The sequence below is a fragment of the Tribolium castaneum genome, chromosome 1 (genome assembly GCF_031307605.1).
Source record: "Tribolium castaneum strain GA2 chromosome 1, icTriCast1.1, whole genome shotgun sequence".
Classification (NCBI taxonomy): domain Eukaryota; kingdom Metazoa; phylum Arthropoda; class Insecta; order Coleoptera; family Tenebrionidae; genus Tribolium; species Tribolium castaneum.
This window is the reverse complement of record NC_087394.1, coordinates 26,656,895-26,671,880: the sequence shown is the minus strand read 5'-3', so window position 1 is coordinate 26,671,880 and position 14,986 is coordinate 26,656,895. Positions and strand designations below refer to the sequence as shown.

The 14,986-nt window shown below is 33.8% G+C and overlaps 1 protein-coding gene across 4 annotated transcripts in view; it reads left to right on the top strand.

Annotated features, from left to right (window-relative positions):
- LOC652944 (homeobox protein araucan) overlaps positions 1 to 14,986 on the top strand; it is a 79,663-nt gene that overhangs the window by 25,550 nt on the left and 39,127 nt on the right. Inside the window, exons 1-2 of one of the 4 annotated variants that reach the window (XM_008194186.3) lie at positions 1,067 to 1,307; positions 7,541 to 7,876. In XM_008194186.3, the coding sequence (XP_008192408.1) occupies positions 1,260 to 1,307; positions 7,541 to 7,876 (384 nt within the window). In that variant the 5' untranslated portion in view covers positions 1,067 to 1,259. Of the gene's footprint in view, positions 1 to 1,066; positions 1,317 to 2,784; positions 2,905 to 7,540; positions 7,877 to 14,986 lie in introns of those variants that run through there. The other 3 variants (XM_008194183.3, XM_064359699.1, XM_008194178.3) reach the window with 3 other exon arrangements.

Genomic DNA, 14,986 nt, shown 5'->3' with positions numbered 1-14,986 from the left:
AAAATATTTTAATTTAAAATCTAAATTGAGGGATCTAGTTTCAAAGTGGTTCAAAGTGTTTCAGGAAACGCGGTTACCTATATGGGTTAACATTACCTATAATCTAGAAATACTTAATAAATCCAAACGTAAAAAAAAAGTGTTTTCGGCAAAAATTACCACTTATTTGCAATTTTCTTTTAGAAAATCGCAGTCTATTTACCTAAAATTTAAGAATGCGGACCGGAAATAAGTATTTTTATTTAAGTATGGCCCAGTGGTGAATACAGAATTTTACCGCTGGTATAAAAAAACAAAGTATAAATATAGACTTTTTCACTTTTTAAACAATCTAGGTAAAAAAAATGTTTTTTTGATGTTTCGTCTTTTCATATAAGCCTATCTCTGCGCAATTCCAACCACAAACTCACTTATTTTCGAAAAACGGTTTGGTCTGTGTTATCTGTTGTGTGGTCCCGTGACATTCGTGTAGGCTTGATAAATCGTCGGCGAGAAAAAAATAAATTACCAATTAAACGTGCCCCATCACCAAGCCCATTTCCGTGAAAAAATCCGCCCAAAACTAGAGTAGTCCCCATCGTGTCAGTTTATCTCAACTCGACTTGGACTCAGTGTCCATTTAATAAACATATCTGAGCATATGCGTCCGTATCTTTAGTGTTGTAAAGACACATGTGACAATAAGCCCGTTTGGGCCGAGGTGTAAAGTGGGTTTCCATGTAAAAAGCGGAGCATCATTCGTCCGAATCCGAATACAAATGATGCGAGCGATTCATTCCGACAACACCTTGTATCCAATAAATTCAGTTAGCGTTTTTGTTGCATAGAAGTGGGATTTGTCCGGATCTGTGGAGCCCCATAAACAAGATAGTCACGCATGTTTCCCCTCATTTCGGTCCCGGTGGGCGGGGCGCCCCGCCCCCAGGCCGGCCGACGCGCGGTGGGGACGCAATCGTCGGCCGAGTAGCAACGCAAGCGCCGCCTTTTTCGTGTAGTTACTGGTCGCGAGCGCTCGCCACGCCCTCCGGCGCGGGTGCAGGGGCGGCGTATCTCCGACGCACTCACCACTGGTTGTCTGTTCCAGTCGCTATCAGATCGCAGTGGCGTATAGATCGTATGGTGTTTGTTTTGCATGTGACACGATGGATTTTGAGGCGAGAATATAGACATGTCATGAAGCTTTGTGTTGTGGGACCACTCGGATTTTTAGTGTGTGGGTGACTGTGATTTGTTCGGGGCGAGTTTTTAGACTGAGTGCAATGGCAGCCTATGCGCAGTTTGGGTACTCGTATCCGTCGGCTTCTCAGGTACTTCCTGTAGGTTCACTTCGAAAACACGCAATTTTTAACCGCAAAAACGCACCCAAAGCACCACTTTTGGACCACTCTTTTCCATCAAACACTGCCACAGTTGCCATAAAATTTTATGACACAAATATCACTAGTATATTTTTTACAACATGAGAATAAGATCTGAGTGTTTAAAAAAGTAAAAATTAAATAACGTTACATGTATTACAAGTGTATTCCACAATAAAAAAATATTTTTATTGAAATGACAAGTTGTACGTCAAATGGGTCATTTTAATATTCTCCAACTGTACTACAAACCTTAAAAAATCACAATGAAGACAAACTTCGTCTCCTAGTTTTTGAGATCGCATGCTGATAAAAAAATCGAGAAATTATTTTTTAACTGACATATTAACGTTAAAGGCACCTTAACACTATAACATGTTATGATAAAAAATATTAGTTGTGGTTCAATTAACTCAAATTCGATCGAATTCATCATTCGAGAAATGATCGAACGGTTAATTGGATAAGCCCAGGTACACAATCGTAGGAGCCGTCGGCACCTGGCCTACTTGATAATTCACTCGGCTTGGTTAAATGGGCAAAACTGGCCGATTTGTGCTTTATGCTTCATTAATGACTCGTTCATAAAGTTGTAATTACGGCTGAGTTTGTTAAACCTCGAGACAAATTTAATTAATTTTTAATTCGATGTCTGGCACTAATCTTTCATTAAAGATTCTGTGTTAAAGTTATGCATGACAGAATCGACGCATATAATTAACCGAGTCGCGAAATTAAACCAACATTAAGTGTATGTTATTACTAAAATAACGTATCGAAGCACTTGAATAAATTATAATTGATTTTGATGAAATTGAGCGTTTTTTTGGGCTGTCGTGTTATTATTAACCATCTGCTGGGCTTTTACTGCGACAGTTCGTAGTTTAGCAGAGTTACGACCGCTTTTTCAAATTTTTCCGAGATATAATTAGTGCGATAGTGTCTCTTAATTCGGCCACCAACTTGGGCGATCTTCAGCGTTATCAGATTGTTGCAATAAAAATGATTCGCAGTAATCTGTGAAATGACATTTTGTATCTAATTGTGCGCTCAATTTTTCGCTCACTTTGCACAAAACAATATTTCGCGGCCGGTGGGCGTGTGCGCGTTAAATCTTGCATTAGTTTTCTATTAAAATTACAAAATTGCTATCAATTTTATTACAATATAAGCAATTTCGATTTTGTAAATAACTATTGTCACTTCCCACCGAAACGGCATGTTTACCCAAAAAACAATAATGCAATAAACATCAAAAATTAATTCGTTCCTCTTTTGAATTGAATTGATATTTATTGCTGTCATATCTGGGCGCATATATTGTAGAAAATAATTAAATTGTCAACTAAAATTGCCGTTTCGTTCTTATCTTAATTCACCTATTATTCACAAATTTAAATAATTAACAACTACACTTTAATAACAAGGTAGCGAGTCCAATGTCATAAATAACAGTGTCACTCGCTTTGTAAACTCGGTCGTCAAACAAACACCCAGTGTCTAGTCCGTCATATTTTAACACTTTCGGATCATCAGCATGCGAGGGGTAAGACTTTTGCTTGTTGTTTCACAATAAACCAGTCATTTTGCCTTGGTGGCAGATGCAGAGATAACATCTACTATCTATAACGGATTTTAAACGAAAATGTCAAGGTTCTAGACGGAACTGTACCACAATTACCACAAAAAGTGCATTAGTTGAACAAAAATTTGACCTACATTTTTTATTTGTAATTCATTTTATGTAGATATGTAAACATAAAATTAGATGTTGTTTTCAACTTATCGAAGTATAAATATTGTGTAAACATAAAATAAATTGGAATAACATATTAGTACAAAAATATTTTCACAATAGGGTAAGTCCGGGAACGCTTTCTCTTTGCTCTTAACGTTCAAATTGGATTGTACTTTGTCTTAGAATATTGCGTCTGAAAGGCTTATTTTAAAAAAAAGGTAAATTTTCTTAAGAATTTATTTTCAAAAAACGTTTTGTAAACTAATAATTAGGTATATACCTCGAGCGCAAAACAGAATTTAATATTATATAGTTTTTAAGTAGATAGGTTTTACAAGTTTATAATTTTTGGAAAAAACTAAATGAAACGGGAAAATATTGAATCATGTTCTCTTCTACGACAGTTTATTAACAGAGTGTCTTTTTTAAAGTAGTACCTACTTATTTCTTATTTAAAAAAATCTAAAAGAATGTGTTTTAATTAACGAAATCAGATTATTTCAAAAGCTTTGAGCAAAATTGGCTAATAAAACTTTATCATTATTTTATGATCAACATAAAAATTGTAAAAATTTGACTCATTTGTATGTTAATTTAAAATAATTTTGGGTGATAAGTTAGTTTAAGTTTAATTTAATGGACAAATTTGTTTAAACTTTCTGTATAAGTATAGGGTGAATAAAACGTAAGAAAGAAACCAAGCGTTTGTTGACAGTATGTATTGCCTTTAGAAATCAATGATTTTTTTCTACAAAATATTGAATATAATTTACATATCTATCAGCTGTTTCAAAACTATAAAAACGCCAACTTCTCTCAAAATTAGCTGTTATAAATTATTCATGTACTTCAAAAAAGTAATAGCTAATGTAATTTATACTTTCAATGAGAGATCTAATCACTAATAACTATTTTACAATTTTATCAATTTTATTTAAAATAATAGTAAAATGTGACGTTGGCGTTTTTATAGTTTTGAAACAGCTAATATAGTGTAAATAATTACGATGCATGGGCTATGCTATTAAAAAATGAATAGTTGAGGATAAAACATAAAACATCGTGAGAAAACAGGAATGAATCTCTAGGTTAGCCCCATTTTAGTGCAGTTTCTTGCGCGTTTGCGCTCTGAGCCCTGAGCCAAGTCCTCACCCATCTCATGCATCAAAATGCCATCGTTTTAATTGAAGCTTGTGTTCTCGGGCATACAAAATGGCTGATGTATTTTGTTGAATGCATGACCTCGTAGGAAAGCCCACGGTTTTGCGTCGAAACATCAAACGCTGACCCGTCCGAGTAATTAGCGATTGCTATTGAACTCACGTGCGTATGAAGAGTTGAGTAAACAGCGAGAGGGCCGCAAACATTTGCCCAGCACTCTTCTATTCGCCGGTAATTTCCATCATGCCGCTCTTTCTGAAGCCGCCAAATCACCACGATAATATTAGACCAAGGGATGGTTCGATTAGCCAACAAATTGCTTGTTTTGACTACGGCTGTTTACCCAAATTCACATTTACATTTCTCATCAGGTGGCATTATTTAAACCGAAATAAATTTGGGTTGATAGAAAACGTTTTTTCTGGCTTTAATCTCGCGACGTATCTATCTGTCTTATTTATTGTCCCGCTTGTGAAACCTCTCTAGCATAGCCAATAATTCACCGTGTTTTTGTTATTTTTGACTTGAAATTGTTGCATGAATGCCCGCTGTAATAATTTCGTTTGTCAAAACGTGATAATGTAGTTTCGGTGTTTCGCAGGATTTTTCCTTGAGTCGCGGCCAAACAAGTTTTTGGCAATTTTTTCTTACACCCAATTATATCAGCACCATCCATAATGTATTATTCGTTTTATTGTCTTGGAACTTTCACTGATAATTTGGGTTACGATTTAAAGAATATATTAATTAGTATAAAAACACTTCCACCGAGCCACGAGTATTTCAGTCCTAATTAATTTTATTTTCTTAACGGATGGCCATATTTCAGCCGGCAAACTTGCGCTAATTAAACGAATCTAAAACGCAGGGACGGATCCTGACAATTTTCAAAAAATTATACACCATACTAATAATGACTGTATTCAAAATACCTGCATAAGAAGCACTTTTCTCTACAAAGGCCAACAAGACAAGAATTTTTTATTTTTAGTTTCGTTAAAAAGAGCAAAACAGTAACACTCTCGCTGATCTTATGATAAATATTTGGCCAAGTCAAAACTTTACGAAAGGTCTTAAGACCAAGACAAGGTGAAGAAAAAGTTATGATCTCGGTTATGATCAACAATGAGTTAAATGCAAAAGAGGTACTTATTATATAGCATAAGCGAGAAATCGTGATCTTTGCACAAAAACCTTTATGACGTGCGCGCGCTAACTTTCTTCCCTACTTGAAATTTCAAACCAGTGGCGTAGTCAACATATTTTAATTTTAGGGACACTTCCAAAGTTTACAACTCACTATAGTCAAAATACATTTTATAAAAATACTAACCGTTAATACTAAAAATTAACACGTGCCATTATTTAAAACTAATATAATATTAAAAAAAATGTTTAAAGCACAAATATAGAATTCACGATACGCCTCTGGTATCAGCTGATTTTTAGAAACAGGTGCAGATATCCGTATTGATGGTACTCATAGGTAGGAGATTCAGAATGGGTCATAAAAGGTGTTTGTAGATCGCAAAGAACCCAACAATGGCCCTATAGGGCACCTTCTCTCCACAAGTTTCTCCCTCCATGGTTCAAAATTATTTGAATACCAGCTTAACCGTGTGAAAATCGTATTTATTTTTTTCTAATTTTTAAAAAATGCACTATGATTAAATGCAGTATTTAAAACTAATATAATATTAAAAAAAATGTTTAAAGCACAAATATACAATTCACGATACGCCTCTGGTATCAGCTGATTTTTAGAAACAGGTTCAGATATCCGTATTGATGGTACTCTTAGGTAGGAAATTCAAAATGGGTCATAAAAGGTGTTTGTAGATCGCAAAGAACCCAACAATAGCCCTATAGGGCACCTTCTCTCCACAAGTTTCTCCCTCCATGGTTCAAAATTATTTGAATACCCGCTTAACCGTGTGAAAATCGTGTTTATTTTTTTTCAAATTTTTAAAAAATGCACCTACTTTTACAAAATCGAAAAAATTAAAATTTTTTAAAAAAGTTATTTTTGAGTAACATCTCAAACATCGAAAAATGACGCACCTAACTTCGGAACAGTTTTAGTTTTTTTGTTGGATTTTTTCGAAAAGTAGGTACCGTTTAACTTTTGCAAGTTTATTGGATTATGACGTACCTATTTATTTCCTTAAAGAGAAAAAATCTCATTTTATTTATGTTGCTAATTATTGTTGATTATCACTTTTTTTCATCTTTTTTGCATTGTCATTATTAAGTGCCAAAATAAGGAAGTAGATCATTAAGGTACAGGTACCTATACCGCTTTAGTGCCATTTACAATAAAATGGTATTTTATAGACTGTTTACTTCATGGTAAAATGAATTTTTTTCGTCTAGAGAAATAAAGTTCACAACCATTGTTGTTTTTATATTTTTGACGTTTTTTCATTGTTGAATTTTTTTATGTTTATAATTGTCAATCAAAATAATTTAGTAATTTAATTGAAATAATGAAGAATGAAACAAAATTTTGTATTGTACACGACGGTAAAATTCACCATTATCTTCGCAAACGCTCTTAAAGATGAAATAAAATATTATCGTCTTGTGTAATAAATAACTATACAATAACTTTTTTACGTTAGGCAAGTTATTATTTGTCAGAAACTATCGATCTTTAAGTTTATGCGTATATTGTAGCAACGTTTTCTTTGTACACCAAAAAGTTTTACAACAGATAATGGTGTTTAAAATAAGCAATAAGATGTTTTCATAAGGGTGACTCAAAAATATTTACGATACCGATCGGTTCATCTGGAAGTCTACAGCCTGCCCGCAATAAATCACACAATAAAAATTTAATGGTGTACAAAGAAAACGTGGCTACTCTGTATAAAGTATGCAATTTTTTAAAGTATGTAATTTTAGAATTACTTTGGTCATTTTTCTGTCATATTTTATGGTTTTCTGTAAAAACTAGCAGTTTTAGTGTCGATTTAGCGTCCTTATTGTCGAGAATTTGCGACAAAATTTCAATCGGGATTAACGTGAAGAGGCGATACATCAATTTCCCATTTTCTCGCAAACTCCATCACTTTATGTCACATTACATAATGTCGTAATGAATGATAAAAATATAATGGAACATCTGTTCGCGAGATTTTCCGCAAATAAAATCAGCATTACATGTTGGCACACCACTTTACTAGTAAAACTCATTAGCGGGCTAATAGTTTGAGATAACACAGCCCAAAATTTTTCCTTTTTTTTTTCTTGGGGTTTTAATAACAGCAAACATTTTTTTCAGCTGTTGGTGTCGGGGCAGCCGACGACGAACTCGGGGTCGTCGCCCGCGTCCGGGGGCGGCTCGCTGAGCCCCGGCGGGTCGGCGGGCGTCCCCGGGACGCTGTCACCTGGGGGCACGTCCTCGACGGGCCCGACGCAGTGCTGCGAGTCGGGGCGACCCCTCGTCACGGACCCCGTGACGGGCCAAAGCGTCTGCTCTTGTCAGTACGATCCAGCGCGACTTGCGGCCCTGCAGTACCCCCGAAGTGTCGGTGTCTACGGCGCCCCCTACCCCTCCACGGACCAAAACCCCTATCCCAGTATAGGCGTCGAAAGTTCGGCCTTTTACTCTCCCCTGGTGAGTAGGCTCGTATTTCACTTTGTTTGTTTGGACGGTGTAGTGTTATTTGATTTTGAGCTTGTTCGATATTTAATACGCTGTGTCCACTTTCGTGACGACTATTTTAGTGACGCGACCAAAAATTTTGAGCATTTTGGTTGGAAGATCCACCGTTTCTGATTAGGGGAACACCTGTACACTTCCGGTGCTTGTACCTGACCAAATGAGTTAATAAATTAAAATATGTTAATTCTGTTTTGAGCTGGGTTCTATCGCCACAAAACTGGTGGTTTAATCGGGTTCTACTAATTTTATCAAATTTTAATTTGGAAGTGGAGCACGAGGGTTTCGCAAAATTTGGCATCGAAATTGCATACAGTAGACATTTTTCCCCAAAATAAATAACGTCAAACTTTTGTCAGAGAACCTCTTTTATCACATGTTGTGGACAAACATTCCTTCCAACAAAAGTTAAAAATTTTCGATCATTTTTGGATAAATATTATCTTTTTCCATTTCAAATAAGTGAATGAATGACTATGTACTATTATTAATTAAATATTCCTAATTAGAAAAAAGCGTATACAGAGTGTATACAAAATAGCGCATAAGATTCCTGGTACGTTTTATATAAAATGTTTCAGGAAACCTCTAAAAAATAACATGAGATAGAAAATATACTCAATTAGAGCAAGCTGTGCCTGCACAACTTTAGCCACATTTTAACCGTTTATTTACGGCCGCACTTTTGAAATTATGTCGTCTTATATGATGTGGCTAAACTTATTCTTCACTTTCAAGGCTTGCTCTAATTGTGTATATTTTCGACCTCATGTTATAATAAAAACATTCATCCTCATTTTTAACACAATTATCAATACAAAACTCTTTTGTACCTCTATTTTTAATTATTAACTACGGATTTTTTTACAATGTTACAGATCAGTTTTGTAGATTTCTGAATATACGTATAAAAATCACAACTTTTAAAATTTAATATATATGATTATTATCAATAATTTTCAGTTTCTTTGATGTAAAAGAATACAGGAACTTTGTCTCTTTGATTGTGATATTACCGATCAAAAGTATTTTAAAAAATTAAATGAAAAAACCTCCACTGTACCTGAGAGCGACAATAACAGCCTTTTTTTCAAAAATTTCAATTTTTTTCAAAAAAAAATAATAATTAAAATTGAAATTATGTATAAAATCTTGCAAACGGCATTATATACAAAAACTACAGATGTTGAAAGTTTTATAAATCCAGCGCAAACTTAGAGCGACAAAGGATTAAGTCCAAATTATTTATAAATCATAGTGACCATTGGAAAATTATTTTAATTTTTTAATTTTTTTCACCGGTAACGACTGGACTAATTTTAATAGAAATTATACAAATCCTTCTTTTAATGTGTATTCAATGAAATTAGAAGACTTTTTGGGCTTTTGGAGCATTTATTTGAATGTTACATCACTTTTGTTAAAGAAAAAAATAATTTGAACTTAAATGGACACCAGAGGAATACCACGATTATTACAGAAATTTTCTTTAGGTTCAAAATGCTGAAGATTTCCAGAAGACAATTAACTACTTAATAAATATCCTATTTTAATTGTTTAATAAAATTTCATTAGAGTGTGGACTTAATTTATTTTTGCTCATTAATAGTTATTAATAATACTAGTACGAAACCACAAGTTTAAAGTACGAGGGCTGTCGCTATGCAACGAGCGCATGCGAGTTGCATACCTAGACACCCGAGAACTTAAAGGGTTTTCGTATGATATCATATAATTTAAAACATGTTGCTATGGGAAGCGTGTTTTAAAATAGTGTAAATACGTTGTTATGGAAAACGTGTTTTAAAATAGTGTTTACAATCTAGAATTCAGATATTAAAAAGAAGGCTTAAAATGTTACCACCAAAAAAAATAAGTCCATTTAGTGCCTTTTATTAATTTTGTTAAACAGAATAAAATCAAATATCTTTTTGTTAACTTGCTAGATTCACTTACAACAAAAAATTTCATAACAAAATAACCGCTCATATAATTGTGACATTGGTTACTAAAGAAGGATTTTTGTTTTAAATTAGTCGTGAACATTGAGCATTTTGGACTTGGCTGTTTTTGCTTTCAGCTAATAATTGGGTGGCATTTTTATGATCGAAAATTTGGGAGTACCTATTTCAAAAAAAATTTTGCCAGAAATTTTTTTCTGTGGCCAATTTCCAATTAATTAATTCTAACGACGTTAAAAAGGTCTGAACGCCCTTAAACCTGGCCCGAGCGGGCCACCTGTGGGCATAAATTCTTCTGTGACAATTCTAATCGTTTTAGGAGGCTAAGAAACCAGTTGGTTGTCTTAAAAATACACATTTCAACAAAAAATACGTTACACCAAAATATAAATAATGTATTTGTTGAATGAGTAAGAGTCTGGAAGTTTGAGCATAATTGATCTCGGGTTTACTCGTATTTCATTTATATTATTCTGACCACCCAGCGATATGACTGATTGAAAGTGAAATAAGAACTGTGATCTGCCAACTTCATAAATAATTTATTTAATTTTTCACCACCAGAAAAAGCATGCTTTAGTATGTTCTGCGACAAAATAATTAATCAAAAATGCCGGTGTATTTTTTTCGCGATTTTTTTATTTTTCTTGAATTTATGGAGGATGGAAGCGGACATTAACTGCCAATTAATCATGCACTACGTGCGTCGTTTACAGAACCCGACTTTTTTAATTACCAATTCGAAAGAAATTATACTTTATCAGAATTGCATCCTCGGCCATTTGCATAAATAATAATATACGTACGGAATATTTTGAAATAATTATCATCCAGCAAACTAACACAAGTCAAGTTTTTACAATTTAATTAATTCTGCACTTTGTTAAATTTAATAGGAAACACGAGTCGCTTAATTAGCGACCTAAAAATAAACCCGGAGGAAGACGGACATAAACGCTCATCGATTATATCGCCACAAGTTCAAAATTGGCACTTGACAATTCCTTTTATTAGGCAAACAACTTCATTTAGTCGAGTTGATCATCGACCGTAACCGAATTAAATTAACTACGAAAGAACCACATAATGGAATATAAAAAGCCCCTCCTTTTCCAACCCTGCCGATTTCAGTTGGCCCGAAACGGGAACCCTTGGGCTTTTGTCTCGCTTTATCGACCAAACGCCCATTATCCACGTTAATCAGTGGCAATCGACGGACTGCCATCGAGTAATTAAGCCAACCATTGGCCACCCAAAAGCCGCTGCCATACTGCCACACTTATTAAACTGTCATTTACGGCTTTACTGCCCCCCATTATAACTGCAATGAGCGCGACCTGGGCCGATGCATGCGCAAGGGTATAATTAGAATACCAAGAAAGGAAGGGAGGTTTTTGCCAAATACTCGTAAAACTAATTTCATTCAAAGAATTCGGCAACAAAACATCCAGGAATGTTCTAACAAAGCTTAAAATAAACGTATTTACAACTTCTTCCAGTAAAAAAATTAAAAATCCTCGGTTAGTTGAAATCGTAACTACAAAACCGCTAATACAAAGTAATTACCAATTTAATTTAATTCTTTGCAAGAGTTAGTTATGACTTTAAAAATGGCCATGAAACACTTTCCGGTGATTAGACGACTTTCGAGATTTTTAATCAATATTTCGCAAAATAATGGTTTGAGATAAAAACCACATAGAGGCAGAATCTTACAATTTTACCTACGAAAAGACTATCGAAAAAACGACCAAAATCTTTACAAAAATTTGAAAAATCCAACCTACTGACGTTTTGTTACTCTTTTTTAAGAACTTTAGACGGTTCTAAAGGCCTAAGCAAGTCCATAAAAATTTTTGCTATTTTGTTATTTTTTGAAGGTAAATAAAGTAACAACAATTTTAGACGATAAAAAAATAGAAAACTCAATTGTTGCATAGTACAGTCGAACGAAGTGAAAATGACGCCTGCCCCTGATGTTGATGCTGAACTCTTCTAACCGCAAGCAGGCAAAGTCGTAAATTAGATATCGGACGTAATTTCATGGTAAGTTTTTTTATGAGCCGGTATTTAACCAGAAAAAAAATTATTTGAAATTTCTTAATTCTGTTACAAAATTATTTTTTGAAAATTGTAATATTTTTAAATTATATGAATAAATGATGAGTTTTTTTAAATAGTAAACAATTTAACAAAAACCATTTCTTAAAGAAAATTATGCATTAATAAGATGAAATTGACAAAAGACAAATTATTATTAATGGACGCTTATGTAGTAACAACTCAAACGTTTTTTTTTTAGGTTTGACACCTAAAAAATTACATTTGAATCAGTTTATGTTGGATTTGTCAAACTATTGTGTGGAAATAAAAATTTTCAAACACCTATGAATAAAAATAAACATAAGAAATTGCTGACTTTCTATGGTTTTTTCATTAAAAAATTTACATTTTCATTTAGCTTGACGTTTTGTTAATGCAAAATAAATGGCAACTTAATTCGAATTAGTTTAATTCTCAATTAAATTTTAATTTTGCTTTCTGTAAGCTTGGCACTTAAAGGAATTTATCTTGAAACTGCATTTAGTTTGCAATCCGATAATTTACGACTGTCTGCTTGCGGTTAGAAGGGTCGGCGTCATTTTCACTATGTTTGACTGTACATACATATAGTGAACTGTAGAACTTGCTGGAACAAACCGTGTAGCTCTAGCACTTTTAGTTTTTGAGTTATGAATTTTTGTGTGAAAAACTAGCTGTGCCGGAACCGTTACCCGGAGCGGCTCCGGGTTTTGACCATTCGATAGATGTTGACAAGAGGCAAAAGGTGATTGCAGCTTTAAAAGCCGCAGGCTTTTCTCAGTTCAAAACTTGATCAGTGACATACCGAATTTTTCGAAAAGGTTGTAAAATTTTGATTAGTCGCTTCGAAAATATAGGAAAGAAACAAAAACTGTACATACAGATCAGCAGATTCCATTGGAATAATCTCGAATTTTGTGATAATTAGAATATTTAAAGAAATAAAAGCACGTGGAGCGTAATTTTAGTTAAATCAAGACGTTTTTTGAAAAATTTGTCGGAATTTTGTCGATACTTTGGTGGAAGACTAATGACATAACGTTGCACAAGACAAGTTTGTTTGAAAAATGCAAATACTGTTGGAATTTGTGCAAAAACGTTGAATTTGTTTGAAAGTCCTCAGCTGATGTTGGCCTTCAAACAGCCTCAGGCCTCATCTCAAGTACTCTGGGAACTGATAGCTGGGGATACCTACGCTCAATTCCGCTATCGGCTCATATTGGAAAACATGAATCGATTAATTTTGAGAAACAGGTATATAGCATAGTAGCGTAGGCCGGCTGTATTGAGCAACCCGACCGCAATAATAGTAAAACAATCGTCGAACTAGCATGTTTAGATTAAAACGCAAGTAGGTTGGCCGCGTTGTAATTGAACCTATCCAGGGTACAAATTACTATTTGTATTGATCTTTCTCTTGTAGATACAGGTGTGATTAGAGAACGCATGATATATGGCGCTCTTCCAATCTCGCCTCAACATCTCAACTCAAAACTTTAATTACACACGGCGTGCTATCGATTATGAATTAACTGCAACGTTTTTTTCTCTAATAACGACAGATAATTAATGTAAAAATGCATTAATCACCGGCACGACAACACAACGGAAATGATAACGCATCGAATGCACATAAATTTTTACGGGGAAACGTATTTTTAATAAAACCTAGCTTCCCTCTTAAAAAGCCAATTTTATTAGCTGTAAATTATCTTTACGACACTTGTTCATTGATAATATTTGTGTTTATTGTATTATCACGTGTATTTATGTTTAATGACGACTGATTTATGTTCCTTACCTTGCAAGTTAATCTCCAATTGGCCATTAATGTCGACTCGAAAATCTATTTTTTAACCTTTGCCATTTCCACTGAAATTTCAAATTTCTTACTGCGGACTTTGGCTCGCAATATAAAACTGGGCAATTATACGAGCAGATTACACATACCAGGTCGTTATGCATACATTAACTTGATATGTGTTAATTGTGTTGTTAGCATGAGTTTATGAAATAATTTGCACAGAAACCTACAATTAATAAGCTTTTTACATACGCTATAATTTTATATAAAATGCACTTTTGCAGATTGCAATCGTTTGCACTAAATTATTTTTTACTACGCTGTTGTCTATGTTTTACTAACCTGCCGGCTATTAAACTGTCAAATGTCCACATATTTGCAATCATTATTTATTCGCGCCCTGCGGCAGTTACAAGGCAAGTGGAAACAAACTTAATAAGTTATCATAATTTCATTTTTGCAAAAATTTGTCAAATTTTGATCAATAACTCGAAAAATATTATAAAGGGTCAAAAATTAGTCACAATCGTCTCATTCAATTACCAGTGAGTCACTTTTCTGGGCACTAGAAATCAGAATCAGAAGAATTTTTTGGAAAATTTAGTCAAATTTTGGTCAGCAATGAAGGAAAAGGCAAAACCTGGATACAAATTCCAAATCCTTGAACAATTTCACGTTAAAATCACCTTTTTTCATTTCTATGTATTGAAAAATTAGAATCAGAAAACTTGGAAAGTTTTGTCAAATTTTGTTCAGTAGGTATCTGGGAAAATGAAGGAAAGAGGCAAAATTGTCTTTATTCATTTGCATTTAATAAATTTTGTGACCATAAAAAATTAGGATCATAAGACCTTACTAGGAGGTCCTAATTTTTGAAAAATTTTGTCAAATTTTGGTCAGCATCTCGGAAAATGAAGGAAAAGGCAAAACCTGGATACAAATTCAAAATCCTTGAACAATTTTACGTTAAAATCACCTTTTTTCATTTCTATGTAATGAAAAATTAGAATCAGAAAACTTGACTAGAGGCGATTTTAATTTTTTGAAAAAATCAAATTTTGTTCAACTGCTCTGTTGGAAAGAAGCAAGATCTCGTTACAGATTTAGAATTTTTGAACAATTTTACGTTGAAATTGTCTTATTTATTTCTATCTAATGAATTGTGTAATCATTATAAATGAAAATCAAAACACTTGATCAAAGACGATCCCAATTTTT